Source organism: Salmo salar, chromosome 01 (assembly GCF_965601325.2).
Source record: "Salmo salar chromosome 01, fSalSal1, whole genome shotgun sequence".
In the NCBI taxonomy this organism is placed as follows: domain Eukaryota; kingdom Metazoa; phylum Chordata; class Actinopteri; order Salmoniformes; family Salmonidae; genus Salmo; species Salmo salar.
This window is the reverse complement of record NC_138291.1, coordinates 73,996,752-74,017,500: the sequence shown is the minus strand read 5'-3', so window position 1 is coordinate 74,017,500 and position 20,749 is coordinate 73,996,752. Positions and strand designations below refer to the sequence as shown.

The 20,749-nt window shown below is 43.8% G+C and overlaps 2 protein-coding genes across 20 annotated transcripts in view; one reads left to right on the top strand and one right to left on the bottom strand.

Moving 5' to 3' along the window:
* Positions 1-7,892, top strand: part of LOC106608247 (mitogen-activated protein kinase kinase kinase kinase 3) — a 64,001-nt gene extending 56,109 nt beyond the window's left edge. For 12 of the 15 annotated variants that reach the window (XM_082976552.1, XM_082976545.1, XM_082976534.1 and 9 more), the window contains 16 exons: positions 847-1,015; positions 1,663-1,769; positions 1,967-2,008; positions 2,165-2,249; positions 2,358-2,437; positions 2,539-2,599; positions 2,920-3,037; positions 3,139-3,197; positions 3,429-3,532; positions 3,781-3,952; positions 4,056-4,124; positions 4,252-4,344; positions 4,871-4,941; positions 5,068-5,123; positions 5,376-5,426; positions 6,408-7,892. In XM_082976552.1, the coding sequence (XP_082832678.1) occupies positions 847-1,015; positions 1,663-1,769; positions 1,967-2,008; positions 2,165-2,249; positions 2,358-2,437; positions 2,539-2,599; positions 2,920-3,037; positions 3,139-3,197; positions 3,429-3,532; positions 3,781-3,952; positions 4,056-4,124; positions 4,252-4,344; positions 4,871-4,941; positions 5,068-5,123; positions 5,376-5,426; positions 6,408-6,495 (1,425 nt within the window). In that variant the 3' untranslated portion in view covers positions 6,496-7,892. The remainder of the gene's footprint in view (positions 1-846; positions 1,016-1,662; positions 1,770-1,966; positions 2,009-2,164; positions 2,250-2,357; positions 2,438-2,538; positions 2,600-2,919; positions 3,038-3,138; positions 3,198-3,428; positions 3,533-3,780; positions 3,953-4,055; positions 4,125-4,251; positions 4,345-4,870; positions 4,942-5,067; positions 5,124-5,375; positions 5,427-6,407) is intronic. The other 3 variants (XM_014206202.3, XM_014206195.3, XM_014206119.3) reach the window with 1 other exon arrangement.
* A 202-nt stretch (positions 7,893-8,094) lies between these two features.
* LOC106608220 (rho guanine nucleotide exchange factor 33) lies at positions 8,095-20,598 on the bottom strand. Of its 5 annotated transcripts, none has more exons than XM_014206077.3 (9): positions 19,277-20,598; positions 16,930-17,062; positions 13,824-13,931; positions 13,256-13,351; positions 10,944-11,128; positions 10,549-10,644; positions 9,640-10,456; positions 9,239-9,375; positions 8,095-9,065 (listed from the first exon to the last, which is right to left on the bottom strand). In XM_014206077.3, exons 2-9 carry the CDS (start codon positions 16,963-16,965, stop codon positions 8,954-8,956), a joined length of 1,587 nt encoding a protein of 528 aa, XP_014061552.2. In that variant the 5' UTR covers positions 16,966-17,062; positions 19,277-20,598; the 3' UTR covers positions 8,095-8,953. The 5 variants fall into 5 exon arrangements, with proteins under 5 accessions (XP_014061552.2, XP_014061544.2, XP_014061537.2 ...); XM_014206069.3 differs by having other exon boundaries at positions 10,980-11,128; XM_014206062.3 differs by having other exon boundaries at positions 9,640-10,435; positions 19,277-20,597.
* Between the last annotated feature and the right edge of the window lie 151 nt (positions 20,599-20,749).

The window sequence follows — 20,749 nt, the reverse complement described above, 5'->3', positions numbered from 1 at the left end:
TGTCTGCGTCTCGCTCTCTGTCTGTGTCTCTCTCTCTCTCTCTGTCTCTGTGTCTCGCTCTCTCTCTCTCTCTGTCTCTGTGTCTCTCTCTGTCTCTGTGTCTCTGTGTCTCGCTCTGCGTGCGTCTCTCTCTGTGTCTCTGCGTGTGTCTCTCTCTCTCTGTCTCTGTGTCTCGCTCTCTCTGTGTCTCTCTGTGTCTCGCTCTCTCTCTCTGTGTCTCTCTGTGTCTCTCTCTCTGTCTCTGTCTCTCTCTCTGTCTCTGTCTCTCTCTCTCTGTGTCTCTCTCTGTCTCTCTCTGTCTCTCTGCGTCTCTCTGTGTCTCGCTCTCTCTCTCTCTCTCTCTGTCTCGCTCTCTGTCTCTGTCTCGCTCTCTCTCTCTCTCTCTGTCTCTGTCTCGCTCTCTGTCTCTGTCTCGCTCTGTCTCTGTCTCTGTGTCTCGCTCTCTCTCTCACTCTCTCTGTCTCTGTGTCTCGCTCTCTCTCTCACTCTCTCTGTGTCTCGCTCTCACTCTCTCTGTCTCTGTGTCTCGCTCTCTCTCTGTCTCTGTGTCTCGCTCTCTCTCTCTCTCTCTCTCTCTCACTCTCTCTCTCTGTGTCTCTCTCTCTCTCTCACTCTCTCTCTCTGTCTCTCTCTCTCACTCTCTCTCTCTGTGTCTCTCTCTCTCTCTGTCTCTCTCTGTCTCTCTCTCTCTCTCTCTCTCTCTCTCTGTCTCTCTCTCTCTCTCTCTCTCTCTCTCTCTCTCTCTCTCTCTCTCTCTCTCTCTCTCTCTCTCTGTGTCTCTCTGTGTCTCTCTCTCTCTCTCTGTGTGTCTCTCTCTCTGTCTTGTCTCTCATTCTCTCCCTCCAGCCCAAGTCCATCTGTCTGCCCCAGGAGAGCCCGTCCCAGGGAGAGGATGATGGAGGGGGGACCATCAAGCGCTGCCCCGTACCCGAGAGCCCTGCCCGAACCACCTCCTCAAACGTACCCCCACGCCCTCCACCCCCACGCCTGCCCCCCCACAGACGCAGTAGCCTAGGTAACGAGAGCACACAGAGCCAGGCTGGCTCAGAGCCCGAGGGGAATGATGATGGGAGCTTTAGGCATTTCTGGGAGTGGCTTCACGCCCCGCACACAGAAGAGGAGTTGGAAGAGGTGTTGGATGTGTTGGAGGAGGTGGATGAGAGTAAGGCCGGCCAATTGGTAGCCCCATAGCCTATCGCCCTTCCCTGATTGGTTGTTATTCCCATCAATCAGCGTCCGTATAGTCTCGCGCCCTCTCCCCATCCTTCCTCCTTTCTTCTGTCTGTCTGTCTGTCTGTCTGTAGATCTACATAGTGTTGTTCCTGCAGTCATGTGACCCTGTCTGTCACCAAAATCCTGCCTCCTCCTCCCATCATTGGCATCATGTTCTCAGTGAAGGAATCAAAATGTAATCCAACTCTCTGAATGTAATCAAGCGTTGGGAATGCATTCTCTGTTCAGTGTGTTAGCACGGTCAAATCACTTAGTTTGATTACTGTTGTAATCCCATCAAAACATATTCCATTATTGATTAGCAGTGATTAGATTCCAGCATATACAGCATGTGTAGAACTCGCACGCACACACACACGCACGCACGCACGCACGCACGCACGCACACACACACCGAGATGTGTGTAATAAAGATGTTTCCCGCTGCAGGTAATGGGTTGAACTCTCACCAGAATGGAGAGAAGGACAGCGCTACAGAGAGGCAGTCCACCATGCCCCCTAGTGTCCCCATACGGAAAGACAAGAAGGACATTACGGTAATGCCACCTGATCCCACACACTCACCTTATTAACAGTGACGTTTCAATACATTCCCTTTCCTTTCACACTAGGGCATCGCCACACTGATTATTGTTAAAGCCGTTCATCAGCGACCATTCGTCTAAAACGAATGTGGTCCAGTGATCATCGACCTTATCTGTCTCGCTCTTTATGCGTCTCCCACTTTTTTCAGAAGCCTATCAGTAATGGCCTCCCACCCACACCCAAGGTCCATGTGAGTATGATGCCTTCTCTACAGACACACCATGATCTTATGAATCAACGTCAAATGCCCCCTAAAATAAAGCTTTCAAGACGAGAGCTTTGAAGAAAAAAATGTCATGTTTGGCTTCCCTCCAATTTTCCAACCTCCATTCTCCTTGCTGCTCAGATGGGGGCCTGTTTCTCCAAGGTGTTCAACGGCTGCCCGTTGAAAATCCACTGTGCCACGTCCTGGATCAACCCAGACACCAGAGGTAGGAAACTGGGGAAAGTTATTGTCATGACTTATTACAGGAATCGTTGCCAAGACGATTATTTGGATGAGCATGACTAAAAGGCTCTTTGTTTCGTCGTCATTTCAGACCAATATCTGATATTTGGTGCCGAGGAGGGAATCTACACTTTAAACCTGAACGAACTACACGAGACGTCCATGGAGCAGGTTTGTTCTGCTTGAAGTTTCATGTATTTTTTCTTCAATGGAGGATTGTGAATGTGGTTATCAACTCTTCATTGGCTCTCTCCATCCCCGTCTGTCCCCAGCTCTTTCCCCGCCGGTGCACTTGGCTTTATGTTATGAACAACTGCCTGCTCTCTATATCTGGTAAGACTATCTTTGACCTGTGTTGTGTTTTGCTTGTTGTTTGTTCTGTATCTAGTAATGGTTTTGCTGTGTTTGACGTTTCTCTGCCAAAAAAAGGTTAACGTTGAAGAGAGGCACTTTCCTTTAAAACCTTGACTTTGGAAAATTTGGAGGCAGGAATTTCTTTGTTTAAAACATGTCTGGCTCTTCTGAAGATATAATCTTACCATGTGAAGTGTGTTTTGAAGGCAGACCTATTCTCTTTTTCTTTACTGTGTCATAAATTGCCCTTTAAAGGTCTAGAAGTCTAGCTGAAAATATGCTTTTGTTATTACTTTCAGGAAAAGCCTCCCAGCTCTACTCTCATAACTTAGCTGGTCTATTTGAGCATGCCCGGCAAATGCAGAAGTTACCCATGGCCATTCCCACACACAAACTCCCGGACAAAATGATTCCAAGGTATGATATCTAAGGCCTCTTTATTCATTTGGGTTTGAACTTATTTTTTTTTTTAGATGATGCATAGAAAACGGATTTCTTGTTCCTTATGATCCTCATAGGAAGTTTGCCATATCCAATAAGATTCCAGACACAAAAGGGTGCCAAAAGTGCTGCGTGGGTAAGTGCTTATGAGCGTGGTTCACCCATATGAAAATGTGTGCACACTTTGGATGATAGCGTCTGCTAAATGTATTATCAACTGCTGCATGGCGTTGTTGTTGACTTACGGTACAACTGAATAAGCGAAGTTGAGGATCGTTCTGAAAAAATGCACCAGACATCATTTTTGATAGAGTATAGCTCAGAGAGAGATTTGTGAGAGACCTTGAATGTGTGTGTTTGTGTGCAGTGAGGAATCCCTACACGGGTCACAAGTACCTGTGTGGAGCGTTCCAGTCCAGTGTGGTTCTGCTGGAGTGGGTGGAGCCCATGCAGAAGTTTATGCTCATCAAGGTAAATCAGCGTTCGGTTCAGGTCATTCTGGGCCGGACTGACCATTTAAAGGGTTAGAATGGGACCGTTCATGTTTGGATAAACTTAACACAGTCCTGTTATGGAAAGCTCATTCGATTAGCTAAAATAGCATGCTAACGTTGCTTGTCTCTCGAACTGAGTTCAAATGATTCCTGTCAGTACAGGATAATGGGTGATTTCTTGTCTAACAGGATGCTTCATCTATCTATCTCTGGTCTGTCCTGTAGAACATCGACTTCCCTCTGCCCTGTCCTCTGGAGGTGTTTGAGATGCTGGTGGTGCCGGATCAGCAGTACCCGCTCATCTGTGTGGCCGTCAGCAAGGGCATGGAGCTCAGCCAAGTGGTGCGCTTCGGCACGGTCAACCCCAACTCAACCTCCTCCTGGTTCACAGAGGCCGGTCAGTGGCACGTGGTCGCAACCATGATGATGATGATGATGAGGATTATCTTCATTTGGACATTGATTGTTCTTGATGATGAGATGTTTTTCTGTCCACTCAGATACGCCCCAGACTTGTGTCATCCACGTCACCCAGTTGGAGAGGGACACCATCTTAGTTTGTCTGGACAGTACGTTTTACTCCCTCCTATCCGCTAAACTAACCCAAATAATTATTTTCATCTCACTCAAAGGAGAAATTCCAACTTATGAATATGTTACTGCAACCATTATGGATGAACTCTTTTCTGTGATCAGGGTGTATAAAGATAGTGAACCTACAAGGAAGGTTGAAGTCAAGCAGGAAGTTGTCTGCTGAGCTGACGTTTAACTTCCAGATCGAGGCGATAGGTACGTTTCCATAACCACGTCATTCACCCAGCCCAAAGAAACCAAAGATAGGGTTATTTTTTTAAATATCATTTTTAAATGATTATTATTTATTTATTTCAAAGACGGGGTTCTGTTGTGCTAAAGTTGGATATTTCCATCTGTGTATAGAGCTCTATGCAGAAAGATAATTCAATATCCTGAGAACGTTTTTCCCGTGAAGCATTTATCTCACCTCCTATTTGTGCTTTTTATGGTTCAGTGTAACACCCACATGTCTTTATGGTTCAGTGTAACACCCACATGTCTTTATGGTTCAGTGTAACACCCACATGTCTTTATGGTTCAGTGTAACACCCACATGTCTTTATGGTTCAGTGTAACACCCACATGTCTTTATGGTTCAGTGTAACACCCACATGTCTTTATGGTTCAGTGTAACACCCACATGTCTTTATGGTTCAGTGTAACACCCACATGTCTTTATGGTTCAGTGTAACACCCACATGTCTTTATGGTTCAGTGTAACACCCACATGTCTTTGCAGTGTGTCTCCAAGATAGTGTTCTGGCGTTTTGGAGGCATGGCATGCAAGGGCGGAGTTTCAAGACCAATGAGGTAAGCCGAGGGCGTTGTTAGTTGTCTGTTTAATATAAAAACCAATGTTCAGTCCTGGTTCTGTTTAGAACTTGAAACGATTTAATTCTGTTGTATGTGTTTGAATATGATCCGTCTCCACCCCAGATCACCCAGGAGATCTCTGATAACACGCGGATCTTCAGCCTGCTTGGATCTGACAGGTGAGTAAAGGGGGTCCATGATGCTCAAGGTCACCTTATCTGACACACCTGTCTCAAGATAGACTTACACACACTCCCACTCGTTTTTACACTGGCAATGATATTAACATGGGTGTCGTCGTGAGGCCCAGTTTGTTTTCTAACCATCTACTGCAGTAGTATAGAATCCTGATCGCCTGAATTCTCTGGTGTTAGTTGTTGGTTTTATGCATGCTTGTCTCCTTAATGGCTTGTTTGATTTTGTGAATGAAGAAACTCTCAGCACGACAGTTCAGGGCAGGAGGGAGCCGTCAATCTGCCCAGGTATACTCACTGCTCCCCGGGTCACTCCAGGCCTCACCTAGCCTACAAGCTTTCTGATCCATGGATGTCCCCTGTGGGGACCCTGGATTTCATCCCATCTGTGTGTGTGTGTGTGTGTGTGTGTGGGGGGGGGGGGTGTACTGGGACTCTAATGCTCCAATTTTGTCTGAACCCATTGGTTTGGAGTTTGGGATGACATCTTTTTGTTTTTAACACACTTTAAAGTAACTGTCCACTGTTTCCAGAATGTATTACCTATAATTCATTACAATATGAGTGAAATAGTCCTTCCAAAATGTTTTAATGAAGTACGTTAAAAAGCAGCTTTTCTGTGTTGGAATGGTGTGGGTGTACCCCAACAACAAAATAATGTGGGGGTGTACCAGTCGTTAAAAATATGAATGCAAGTATACCACAGATTGGCCAGCTCATCCTCTATGAGGAAATAACAAGCATTTGACCTGCATTGTAGGTGTTTCTCTCTCCAAGTTATGCTTTGGCAACAAATGAGAACAGGATGGTTCAACAACATTGTTTGGGTATGAGTTAACAGAAAATTAACTTTTTTTTAAAGTTAGATTTTCACTGGACAGTTACTTTAACACATCTCCCTCAATATTTCCCCCTGCTGGATTATTCTGGTAACACCACCTACTGGGAGTAAACCTCTGATTGAGGAAAGGGTAGTCTGGTGGCCAGTGCATGGAACTGTCAGGGTTTCTTATTCATAGTTGGAATGGATGCTTGGCAAGCTTACTCTGTTACAGCACTTTGACCTTAACATGATGGAATTTACCTATGGTGCTTGAGTAGTCTATTGGTAGAATTTGGGATTGTGCATGTTGGGGGGATTGTGTTGTTGGTGTCTGTTGGTGTGTGAATGCGTTTTCTGTTTGTGAGGCTTACATTCGTAATCCTCCTGGTCCCCTCTGGGACATATACATTTTCACAGTGTGAGTCTGAACTGAACCTGTGTTTCAGAGTGGTGGTGCTGGAAAGCAGGCCGACAGACAACCCCACAGCAGCCAGCAACCTCTACATCCTGGCTGGACACGAGAACAGCTACTGATCACACTACACAGCATCCTGGGAACACAAGTCACTACAGACAGACTACTGCTTTAGCTTCACAGGAGACCGATCCTACAAGGGTCCACTTCCAACTTGCCTCTTACTTCCTTTTAACACCTATATTTATTGTGGCATGTAACAAAGAACTGGATGACTTCTATATGATTTCATTTTAAAATGAAGTGTTGCCACCACTGCTAGCATCTTAGCCCATACCACACAAGTGCTTAATTGACCTCTATTTAATTGTAAATATAAATGTAGTATTTTTTTCGCAGAAAGGGACCCTGGCTACTCCGGGGTTGTAAACTAAAGACTGGTCATGTAGATAGGTGTTCTGTACCGGTATGGAGACTGTAAAGATTTAAAGGGGTGGTTCAGGGGGTCAGTTTGAGCACTAAAAATGACTTCTTGTTCTCTGATCATGTGACGAGGGACAGGATTTTAACCCCTCTGAGGTTTGGCTAAGTCTGAGCAACAAGGAAGTACCACTTACTGGTATTGTCATTCTGCACCCATCGTCATCCCAAATGTGGGAACTCCCTTTGTAGTTCTGAGAAATATCTAATGGGAGATCAACCATTTCATTCTTAGCTTCCATTTCTAACTCTATGAGATGAACATTTCAAACTGTTTTAATTGCAGGCTTACTTCCCAGCTAAGTTGTATGCTTTTTTTAATACTGTGGAATCACTGGTGTTAAAATTTGCACAAAAAGGTATTTGAAAAACAAAAAGTGACGTATGTAACTATGTGCGTGTAAACTTTAAGTATACATACATATGTTCTCACAAGCTGTGACACAGGGGTTGCATTAGCATAGGTAGAATTATTATGGAACACTCACTGAACATTACTGAAATACTATGAGACCGTGGAGGGAGAAATGTCAAAGGTCAAACTTAAACGGACTCCAGCGGTATTGTTTTGATCACCACAGTTTCATCATGTAATTCTCAATGGTAATATCGATCATATACACTATAGTCAAATGGACAAAACACATTCCTTACTGTTGGACTCAGTGAAGATGTAAAAAGAATATGAATGTTACATTTTTTTTATGTAATGCCAAAATGTGTTCTCGATTTATGGCCAAAATTAGTGCGGCGTCTCTACCTCGTGTTGAACAAAAGGAAACGAGTTGTGTAGAGAAAAAAATAAAAGTAAGTAAAAACACTACACGGTTCATGTTGGTTTTAATTTACACCGTAGAAATGTGTAATGATTATGAACAAACTAACTTCCTTTCTGCCGCATTACCATTTTCATATTGCAATGCACATTATATGTATATAGTGTAAAATAAAAATCTGTTGGTTTTACATACTGTATAATTGCCTATATTTTGTTTCAAATGTGTAACAAGTTAACACATTAAAAGAAGGAACTGAAGACTTGTGTCTGTTTTGTCGTAGAGAAATATTGATTGAAATGCAAAATAAATGTTGAATAAGTTTCACATTGTCTAGTTTGCTAGCTTTGTAGATAAGTTGCACATTTTTCAAAGGGAAGAACTGTTAAGCAAGCAGTATAATTTGTGTGATATTTTTCAGACATTCGTGATGTGGTATAACAAATATTGATTACAACAGACTTCTTATTTTGTTTAATTTTATTGTCTTTATTGTCACAATTTGCTAAAATAATTCCACTATACATTCTATTTTGATTTGGGGATAGAGATTTTCTTGATGGCACATTTCTTTTATGTTAATGAGTATACCGTATGCAAAATATATTTTCTCCATGGATATTGAAGAGATCTCAAATTGGAAACTATTACTAACTCAAAGATAAACCTATACAGCATTTTTACAGTAGGTCAATGTCTTATGGTTTATATACATATAAATAGATTGTATTGCACTGTACACTGAGTGTACAAAACATTAGGAACACATTCATATTGGTGGGCACCCATTTTGACCTCAAAACAGATTTAATTTGTCGGGGCATGGACTCCACAAGGTGTTGGAAGCATTCCATAGGGATGCTGGCCCATGTTGACTCCAATGCTTCCCACAGTGGATGTCTTTTGGGTGGTGGACCATTCTTGATACACATGGGAAACTGTTGGGTGTGAAAAACCCAGCAGCGCTACAGTTCAGCGCCTGGCACCTACTACCATACTCCATTTAAAGGCACTTAAATCTTTTGTCTTGCCCATTCACTCTCTGAATGGCACACATACACAATCCATGTCTCAATTGTCTCAAGGCTTAAAAATGCTTATTTAACCTGTCTCCTCCCCTTCATCTACACTGATTGAAGAGGATTTATCAAGTGACATCAATAAGGGATCATAGCTTTCACCTGCACAGTCTGTCATGGAAAGAGCAGGTGTTCCTAATGCTTTGTACACTGTCTATATACCCTAGAATTTCACTGGCACCTATTTGAAGCCTTTCTCAGAGCAATGTGTTTCTCTGCTGGTGACGCTCTAGTCACACTTTTCACACGGCAGTTCCACGTTTGATGCCTAGGTGGGCGACTCTTGGGGTCTTGCCTGCCTCGTGATCACTGGAGTTCTGGCTGTCTGTCTTCTCTTTCTCTCCTCCCCCCGACCTAGAAGACACAGTATATATGAGGTTACTGCAACGCTATAATAGTCTGAAAAACTTGAGTCATTCCATCATGTATTTGACAAACATAGTTTATTCTAAGCTGCTTCAAATGAATGGTGGTGTAAAGTGCTGCTGATAAGTGACATTTTGGTCTGCAGATACAGTGTATCTTACTTTTTCTTGAAGAGCTTCTTGAAGGAGCTACGGAAGCCTCCCTTCTCCTGTTTCCGGCTCCTCTCACTGAATGGGGTGTGGTTATTCGCCTCAGCCTTCCATCTTGGCTCCTCCCCCCAGGGTGGGCTCCCAGAGTCCTACGTAAAGGAGGAATATTTGTTATAAAGACACCCAGAGGGCTATAACAATATCACACACTTAGTACATACTAGTCACAAATAGCCCCCAAACTGACACACACACACACACCTCCCAGCAGCGCATAGTACTCACACATTTATTTCTATGGCTGACCCACCCCTTTTCCATCTGAAAATGAACAACCGTCTTAGGGCTTCTCATAAACTCAACCCCACTGCTTGTTAACTGTGGGCTCCATCCAGCCACTCCCTGATGCCCACCTTGTTGTGGTTGTTGTTATGCAGCTCCTTGTCAGTGGCTGCTATCTGTCTCTCTGGCTCTGCTCTGTGCTGCGGGGGGCTGATGGGGCTGTTGTTGCTGCTCTGGCCCTTGCTGCTGCGTGGGTGATATTTATTACTGGACTGCCTCTCCAGCTTGGCGTGTTGGTGGGCCCCGTGGCCCCTCAGGTGGTCAGACAGATGTCCGGGGCCACTGTCCCCACTCACAGTGCTGTCCAGCTGCAACCCGTTCAGGGACTTGCTCTTACGCTGAGCGGCCTGCAGGGGGCGGTGGTGTGCTTGCATCATTTGGGCCTCGCCTGGCGACACGCAACCCCGGCCAGGCAGCTGCTTGTACCTGCTCCCCCGGCTGCCCCCGCTGTTGTAGACCTCGCGAACAGCCTGATGGCTCTTAGGGCAGCGCACAAAGGCAATGTCGACACTAGAGTCGGACGAAGCACTGGAGTAGTGGTCGAACAGCGACACGTTGTGGAGGGACGAGTCCGCATCCTCATACAGCCCCTCCAAGCCCGGAGGGTCCCCAGGGCGAAGGAACTCACCTTGGGCATCGGACAGGGCTGAGCCCGGGGCCAGCCGTTTGCCGGGCAGCTGCTCTGATGACCCCATCTCAGGGATACTCTGCAGGCCTGGGGGTTTGAGGCGAGGGTTGGTGTCAGGGGAGAGAAATGGAATGGGGGAGTCGGAGTGGTGGGCCTCGCTCTCCCAGTCCTGGAAGCGTCTAGACTGGATCTGCTCCAGGTGCCTCTGCTTACTGCGTTTCACCTGGTTGGCATGCTCTCTGTAAGGGGAGAGGGAGAGGCTGTCAGCGGGACAGAGAGTTAGTTAATCAATAAATGCATTAATGACTGACTGCTAATATTAATGGCTGAGTGTAGTCAGAACATAACTCACAGTATTGCATTGCTGGTGGGGTAAGGGGAGCCCATCTCATTGGCTTGCATAACGTTACCACAGTCCACATTTTTGAAGAACTGCTTCATAGTTGACCTGCAACAAGAACAAGATAGGAACTATATTTGTGCTTCGTTCACATGATAGTTGGAACTAGGAAACTGACATTTTCGACTTGCTAAGTAGTTGTAGTTATACCTGTGCCGCGTTCAACCAGTTAGCAAGTCGGGCATTTCAGAGTTTCCTAGTAGCACGTGAACGTGGCATTAGCCTCACAAAGAGTTCTTCTTTATTTGGTCATATTCACAGGAGAATGTCTGTAAGGCATATCATCACAGTTCATTGTCCTCAGACCAGTCCATCTGAATCCTGTCCCCCCATCTGCACAATCTTACCAAAACACCAAATCTGAGCCTGGATCAGAAGCTGACCTCTTGAGCTCTTTGCGGTTGTGCAGGAGCAGCTCTTTGTTGTGCTGCAGTAGGTGGGCGTACTGGGTGGTGAAGGCTCTGACCTGCTGGATACACACCAGCAGCAGGTAGTAGTCAGGGTGCTCTGCATCCGTCTGCTTCAACAGGGTCTGAAACCAAAACAGGCCACACAGGGATGCTATTGACTTATCCCAGCTAGCACATAACGTTCTGAGAAACATATGTTTCTTAAAGCTTGGTGAGAGTGTGGTTATTTTGCATACAACCTTCCCACAACTTTCTGTAAATAGTGCAGGATAGTTGCTTGGCTTTTGAACATTCTCAGCACATTTTTAAGGAAAAAACATAATTTTCTTGGTATTTAATTACTTTAACACAATGTTTCCTAAAGGTTCAAACATGGTTACATCTAATTGAATTTCTGGTCATGTTCTAGTAATGTACTCCAACTGGTTTGATATTGGTAATGTTCTCAAATAGTTCCGTGAACAAAACGATGTTCTTCTGTAGGAATTTCAGTACTTCCACAGAACATTCCACACAAGTTCCCATTAGGTTCTATTTAATGTCATATGTTTACTACATTCTGTGAATGTTCCAAAAAAAATGCTGTAACTTAAGCAACGTTCTCAGAACGTTCAGAGAATGTATGGTTCTCTTTTATGTCCGTTCTTGGTAATATTTAGGGACAGTTAAAAAAAAAAATATTCTACATATTGACATCAATTAACTCTAAATTCCACTCTCAGAACATGAAGAAAATGTTCCAGAAAAACCACAAGAAAACGTTTGTAAAGTTCAGAAAACGTTCTAAGAATGTTATTTAAAAACATGTACATTCTGGTCTAAGACCATGAAGAAAACTTTAGTAACGTTCAGAAAACATTCTAAGAATTGTATTTAAAAACATTTACATTTCATTCTCAGGGTCAGGAAAACTCTCTCGATCCTCTATCTTGTTAGGTGTGTTCAGGTGTGTTGGCTGCACCCACTAATTGGTGAAACCTGATCTTAATGAGTGCTTGTTTCCTGGTTGGTTGAACAGACTAAAATGAACAGCTATGTATGCGGAAAAAAACAGCTAGCTCCATCCTGGTGGCTCAGTGGACTAATTCCAGGGATAGAGAACAGAAGATCATAGGTTTGAATCTTTCTGATGCCATGTCACAATCAGTGGTGTAAAACTACTTTAAAGTACTACTTAAGTAGTTTTGTGAGGAATCTGTACTTTACTATTTATATTTTTGACTACTTTTACTTCACTATATTCCGAAAGAAAACAATGTACTTTTAACTCCATACATTTTCCCTGACACCCAAAAGTACTCGTTACATTTTGAATGCTTAGCGAGACAGGAAAATGGTCCAATTCATGCAATTATCAAGAGAACATCCCTAGTCATTCCTACTGCCTCTGATCTGGCAGAATCACCAAACACAAATTCTTTGTTTGTAAATTATGCCTGAGTGTTGGAGTATGCCCGTGCTATCCGTAAAAAAAATCTATACTTAAGTATATTTTAGCAATTACATTAACTTTTGATACTTAAGAACATGTAAAACCAAATACTTTTAGACTTTTACTCAAGTAGTATTTTACTGGGTGACTTTCAATTTTACTTGAGTCATTTTTTTGTTCAGGTATCTTTATTGTTACTCTAGTATAACAATTGGATAGTTTTTCCACCACTGGTCACAATAACAAAATAACTGTTTGCATGATTAATGCCTAAGCAAATTAATTTCCATGTATCCTATTGTATCTGTGCTTGGCATTCAAAAAAGTTAACCCAAAATGAGCTAGCAGTGTTATTAAAAGTCTTATTGATACATTCAGTGAAAGTTTTAAGTTATTTAATTACCTTCAGATAACCTATAATTTCCATTATCAGAGTGTTAATAAAACCTAAACCTTCAGGGAACCGGAGTGAAACATTCTCAGAACCTCCCTGCAACCTAAAAAATTATATTACCAGAACAGCAAAATGTTCACTTCTGTTCTCAGAGCGTTGAAAAAAACATTCAGTTTTACCGGTCAGGAAACGTATAGCTTTGTTCCACAACCAATATGAAAAAAACATACCTTCCCACAACTTCCAACGAATCAAACGTGCTAGCTGGGATGTGAACCTGGCACTAACCTGAACAGTTTATACAGTCACCACCACTCTGATTAGAGATAACATACTATGATGGTGAAGGCTCTCTTTTCTAAATACCTATGTCGTGTTGGTGGTGTACTGTATGTATCAGATGTGAGTGTCATGGAGCCTGACCTGCAGCAGCTGAAGGTACACAGGGATCCTTTGTACTGGCTGGAGAAGCAGAGTGTGGAGAGAGGGGTGTGTTGTCTCGTCCCCGTTGATGTCACCCTGGAACATCAGACAGTTAATCAGGGAAGAGACAGTCAGTTGGCACAAGTCTACACAGAAATCATGTGAAATCAATTGTATGAAAAGTTTACAGAGTAATAAAGACTGGGGATAAGATGTCATAAAAAAAAACTCAGGTATGCTTATCATGTGCTCTTTGTTCATCGAAATGTCGAAGAGATTTACTAAACGATAATTCTCAATGGTAACAGGATTTTCTGAAATAACCCATTTATTTCTGGATAACTGCACTACTGTGAGTACTTCTCTGTGGGTAGCTCTATGCAGTGATTGTGGACATAGGGGTGTACTGAGGGTGCTGCATATAAAATAAATACAAATAAAAGTACTAGGCCTTTATTACTCCTGTATGAGCGGAGTAACCCAACCTAAAACACCCCCAACCCAAAACATCTTCCCATGGCCATGATTGCGGTCAATACTGCCTGGTTGTTCAGAATTCTTTGTTTACCTCAAACAAGCCGGCTGCTTTTAGTGAGGTGTTGGTCAACATGTTGACCACAGACAGACATTCAGGCAGCTCCTTCAGATACGACACGTAGAAGTCCAGGAAATCACTCTGTTGAAGACAGACAAGATGGAGAATTAGAAACACAGACAGACAGACAGACAGACAGACAGACAGACAGACAGACAGACAGACAGACAGAGTCAGTCATTGAAACTCAGTAGATAGGGTCATAGTCCAGTGTAGACAGACAGAGAAATGATCTGGAACATAGCCAGAGACAAAATCTATCCTCTCTCCCCAATCCCCACTTCTCTCCTGAGTGTCAGATGTGATCTTGTGATTAATTTTAAGGACTCCACATGTGATGGTGTAATTGGTGAGGAGATGCACTGTGTCACAGCGGGCACGGTTCCACGATGGGATTTTAGTTTTATGTCCCTACATTAAAATGGCAAAAGAAGTACAACTTATTAAATGAAGGTAGGCACAAAATCTGTATCTCCGCTGCACTGTTTCAGCACAATGGACAGAATGTGTGTGTGGGGGGTGGGGGGTGGGGGTGGGGGGGCTATGTAAAGTTAGGTATGACTCCTTTGGGTTCCCATAAAAAGCGGGAAAAAACACTTCTCATCTGAGGTAGGCTAAGTGAAAAACATGATACCTCCCCCTGTAATATTTGATTTTGATTTATAAGGGCGGGGTAAAGTTTACAGTTGAAGCTGCTTCACTTATCTCTGCCTCAAGCCCCACCACAACAGAGTTTAGTTAGCTTCTTACCTAGTAGGCTTTAAAAAGTATTAGTGTTATTAGCCAAACCAGCTAATCTGCCACAATGGATATCAGAAATTGGCTTTGCCAAAGTACACAAACAAAGGAGAAGGAGAAAGAGAGCAATGAGCAGCAGCAGCATCAAACCACCAAGGCCGCCGCCAAGCTCAGCAGCGATGATGCTGCCGAGCATCAGCTAGCTCCGCCTGCAGAGCCTACCCACCCTTCCACAAGCACCGCCAGTATAATGGCTCCACAGCCCCCTCCACCTCTGACTGTTCCTGACGATCTTGGAACAGAGAAGCCAGCCCAGGTTAGCCTAGAATCCTACCCTAGCCGCAGGCTTTCTGTCCAAAAACATTCATTTAAGAGCAACTGGTTCATAGGAAAGGGAAAGGGGATACCTAGTCAGTTGCACAACTGAATGCATTCAACCTAAATGTGTCTTCTGCATTTAACCCAACCCCTCTGAATCAGAGAGGTGAGGGGGCTGCCTTAAACGTCATCGGCTGCCAGGGGAGCAGTTGTTGGGGGTTAAAGGGACTTTTTTATATATATTTCAACTTCATATTCATCATCTCCAGCATGACCCCAACATCAATATATGTGAAGATTGTGTGTTTCTGTGTTTTGTAGTAAAAATATAGAGGAAGATAAGTGTTTCCAATGACATCATTGGTGTGCATTGTGTGATTTTAACCAGTTATTGCCTACCAATTGCCTACTTATTGGTTGATGATGTCATTGGAAACACTTTTCTTCCTCACTACAAAACATAGAAACACGTAGCAGAACTGCAGATTTCTCCACCCTGCCAGCTCAGGGATTCAAACCAGTGACCTTTTGGTTGCTGGCACAAGGATCTTGACCGCTAGGCTACCTGCCACCCTTGAGAGGTCTGGAATACTTGGTTACTGCTGAATGACGCCCCTGGGTATTGCTACATATCGGTATGTTTCATCATAGGAATAGATACATTCTATTATGGATTTCTTGGTAGCCTATTGGTTTTCATGGTTGTAAATGGAACTGTATGTATTGGAAACATGCTTATGGTAGGCTAGCATTGCTTAATTGATTACTTGGGTCAGATTTGAATTACAGAAGTGTATTGTGCCATATCACAATGTGTTGCTGTACTCAAGAGCGACATGGTTTTCCATGTTTGAAGCGGGCCTGTAGGCCTATTTGTTTGTCAAGCCAGGCTGCATCTCACTGTAGTAGGCTGTAGGCTATGTTTTGGTTATTTGGATCTCCCTTCACCTTTTGTTTACTATGTTTGTTTACTGTTAATGTAACTAGCCTAAATATATATTGTGTCATGCCTTTTCGATCTGATGTTTTGTTTACTAGGCCTACTACTTGGCACCACTGTTTTGTTCAGTTCGCATTCGCAGTTGTCAGTATTCTAAGGCAAACTGCTATTCAGTATTTGAGTTTTTATGCATAAATGACTAGGCCAATACTTTCAGTATTTAGTTTTCATTATTTTGGTAAGACAGCCGTGTCTACAGCTGCATTCAAATATGCTGTTTGTAATAGGTGAATTACCCTATCTATCTTGTAGCCTATATTCATTACCAATATGTCCTTGCTTGAGTGCAGTGGTGTCAAAGTCATTCCTCGGAGGGCCGAGTGTCTGCAGGGGTTTAGTTTTTCCTTTCAATTTAAACCTAGACAACCGTTGAGGGGCGTTCCTTACTAATTATTGACCTTAATTCATCAATCAATTACAAGAGTGAAGCGAAAACCCGCAGATGCTCGGCCCTCCGTGGAACGAGTTGGACACGTGCTTTAGTGTGTAAGGCGCTGTCCATTGTGCTGATACAGTGCAGGGGAGATAGGCTACAGATTAAGCGCCAAACCTGCCACTCAAGCGCTCAATCAATAGTCTCGGAGTCTTGGCATTTGAACTTTATGTTTAGTATGTTATAGTGTGATATAAGCAGAATTCAGTATAATTCCAATGCAAGAACCCCCCAAAATTGTGCCGCCTCACCAATTTCAACTGCCCCCCCTTAGTCACTTTATCCTAGCGCCAGGTCTGAGTCACAGCCTTTCCCCTCGACAGTCTCCTCTGGGGCCCCTAACTGCTAACGCCACCAATCAATTAATTTCCCTCGTTCAATCAGTCCCACCCACTTAAATCACATTGGTCCTAATACAATAAGCACCTAATAGACTGGATACTGTATTTGTAGTTTGCAGCCAGACTGTGACACCATCACTAGTGTAGAGCCCTGAGTTTCTCTAGGTCAGTTTACCTGGTCAGGGTTAAACACTTGAAGGATCCTTTCCATGACTTCATGGGTCATTTGTGCATGTGAAAAATTAATACCTCTTTGCTGGTGAGCCTCATGAATACATCTCCCATGATGCCCTGCCACTGGCGCTTGAGCACCCTCTCCTGCAGGGTGTGAAGCAGCTCCAGGTGTTGCTGGATGAGGAAACGTAGAGAACTGGGGAATGGCCTGGAGAGAGACAAAGGAAATAGATATAAAACACATCACACCACATTACACTGCGAGGAGAAAGGTACAGAACAGTGGTTGATGAAGGCTCAAACAGAACTGGAGAAATGTGAAAAGATATGAAGACTGGATGGATGAAAGAGAGAGGGAAACAGATGCAGATAACTACAGACAGAGATAAAGGAGATGACAGAATTGAAATGATGGAATTGGAAGATGCATTTAAACATGATGGTGTTAGCAGACAGAATACTGAGGTAAATGGACCAGTGAAAGTTGTTGTTATAATAGTGGGAGTAGGCTAGTAATAGTAATTGCCATGTAAGTAACAGCCATAGCATGCTGATAGTAATAGCATGTTTCACAGCAGTATTTTATATTTTGCAGCAGTAATTTATCTTTCGTTGTTTATGAACCGAACCTAAGGGTTCTACCAAGGTCAATGTTGAGAACAACAGTTAAAATTTCATCTGCTTCAATGAGTCATAGTGCGCTATTAAACCCTAACCCTGAACCCTAACCCACTGTGACAAATGTACAAACCTAATTTAATTGGTTCCTACGAAGCCTATATGGCTCTGTTGCTGTGAACTATAACAAAACAGTTCAGTCACAGTGTGGCTACTACAGTAGCTATTCACCCCCTTGGCATTTTTCCTATTTTGTTGCCTTACAACCTGGAATTAAAATGGTTTCTTGGGGGTTTATCATTTGATTTACACAACATGCCTACCACTTTGAAGATGCAAAATATTTTTTATTGTGAAACAAACAAGAAATACGATTTTAAAAAATGAAAACTTTCAGCGTGCATAACTTCACCCCCCAAAAGTCAACACTTTGTAGAGCCAACTTTTGCAGCAATTACAGCTGCAAGTCTCTTGGGGTATGTCTCTATTAACTTGGCACATCTAGTCACTGGGATTTTTGCCAATTCTTCAGGGCAAAACTGCTCCAGCTCCTTCAAGTTGGATGGGTTCCGCTGGTGTACAGCAATCTTTAAGTCATACCACAGATTCTCAATTGGATTGAGGTCTGGGTTTTGACTAGGCCATTCTAAGACATTTAAATGTTTCCCCTTAACCCACTCGAATGTTGCTTTAGCAGTATGCTTTGGGTAATTGACCTGCTGGAAGGTGAACCTCTGTCCCAGTCTCAAATCTCTGGAAGACGGAAACAGTTATCCCTCAAAAATGTCCCTGTATTTAGAGCCATCCATTATTCCTTCAATTCTGACCAGTTTCCCAGTCCCTGCCAATGAAAAGCATCCCCACAGCATGATGCTGCCACCACCATGCTTCACTATGGGGATGGTGTTCTCGGGGTGATGAGAGGTGTTGGGTTTGCGACAGACAAAGCGTTTTCCTTGATGGCCAAAAAGCTACATTTTAGTCTCATCTGACCAGAGTACCTTCTTCCATATGTTTGGGGAGTCTCCCACATGCCTTTTGGCAAACACCAAACATGTTTGCTTATTTTTTTCTGGCCACTCTTCCGTAACGCCCAGGTCTGTGGAGTGTACGGCTTAAAGTGCTCCTATGGACAGATACTCCAATCTCCGCTGTGGAGCTTTGCAGCTCCTTCAGGGTTATCTTTGGTCTTTTTGTTGCCTCTGATTAATGCCCTCCTTGCCTGCTCCATGAGGTTTAGTGGGTAGCCCTCTCTTGGCAGGTTTGTTGTGGTGCCATATTCTTTCTATTTTTTAATAATGGATTTAATGGTGCTCCATGTGATGTTCAAAGTTTCTGATACTTTTTTATAACCCAACCCTGATCTGTACTTCTTCACAACTTTGTCCCTGACCTGTTTGGAGAGCTCCTTGGTCTTCATAGTACAGCTTGCTTGGTGGTGCCCCTTGTTTAGTGGTGTCGCAGACTCTGGGGCCTTTCAGAACAGGTGTATATATACTGACATCATGTGACACTTAGATTGCACACAGGTGGACTTTATCTAACAAATTATGTGTCTTCTGAAGGTAATTGGTTGCACCAGATCTTATTTATACATATGCATGCACCACTTTCCCATTTATTTATTTTAGAATTTTTTGTTATTTTTTTCATTTCACTTCACCAATTTGGACTATTTTGTGTATGTCCATTACATGAAAGCCAAATAAAAATCCATTTAAATTATAGGTTGTAATGCAACAAAATAGGAAAAACGCCAAAGGGGATGAATACTTTTGCATCTCACATAAATGTGGTACAGTACCGTTTGTCTTTGGTGTGGAGGTCCTCTGTGCTGTTGAAGGTGATGTTGGCTTTCAGCAGGAGAGACAGGTATGACACATACACCCTCTCTGACTCCAACAGCTCCAGGGCAGCTATCTGCCTCTTATCTGACACACACACACACACACACACACACACACACACACACACACACACACACACACACACACACACACACACACACACACCCACACACACACACACACACACACACACACACACAAAGTGCAAAAGAAGCAACACACTGACTTCCAGTTGAAGTCGGAAGTTTACATACACTTAACAAACTATAGTTTTGGCAAGTCGGTTAGGACATCTACTTTGTGCATGACACAAGTAATTTTCCACCATAGTCCCTGTGCCCAAGAACACGAAGGCGACCTGCCTAAATGACCACAGACCCTTAGCCCTCACGTCCGTAGCCATGAAGTGCTTTAAAAGGCTGGAAATGGCTCACATCAACACCATTATCACAGAAACCCTTGACCCACTCCAATTTGCATACCGCTCAAACAAATCCACAGATGATGGAATCTCTATTGCACTCCACACTGCCCTTTCCCACCTGGACAAAAGGAACACCTATGTGAGAATGCTATTAATTGACTACAGCTCAGCATTCAACACCATAGTACCCTCAAAGCTCATCACTAAGCTAAGGATCCTGGGACTAAACACCTCCCTCTGCAACTGGATCCTGGACTTCCTGCCGGGCCGCCCCCAGGTGGTAGGGGTAGCTAGCAACACATCTGCCATGCTGATCCTCAACACTGGAGACCCCCAGGGGTGCGTGCTCAGTCCCATCCTGTACTCCCTGTTCACCCACGACTGCATGGCCAGGCACGACTCCAACACCATCAATAAGTTTGCAGACGACACAACAGTGGTAGGCCTGATCACCGACAACAACGAGACAGCGTATAGGGAGGAGGTCAGAGACCTGGCCGTGTGGTGCCAGAATAACAACCTATCCCTCAACGTAACCAAGACTAAGGAGATGATTGTGGACTACAGGAAAAGGAGGACTGAGCATGCCCCCATTCTCATTGATGGGGCTGTAGTGGAGCAGGTTGAGAGCTTCAAGTTCCTTGGTGTCCACATCACCAACAAACTAGAATGGTCCAAACACACCAAGACAGTCGTGAAGAGGGCACGACAAAGCCTATTCCCCCTCAGGAAACTAAAAAGATTTGGCATGGGTCCTGAGATCCTCAAAAGGTTCTACAGCTGCAACATTGAGAGCATCCTGACTGGTTGCATCACTGCCTGGTACGGCAATTGCTCGGCCTCTGACCGCAAGGCACTACAGAGGGTAGTGCGTATGGCCCAGTACATCACTGGGGCTAAGCTGCCTGCCATCCAGGACCTCTATACCAGGCGGTGTCAGGGGAAGGCCCTAAAAATTGTCAAATACCCCAGCCACCACAGTCAAAGACTGTTCTCTCCACTACCG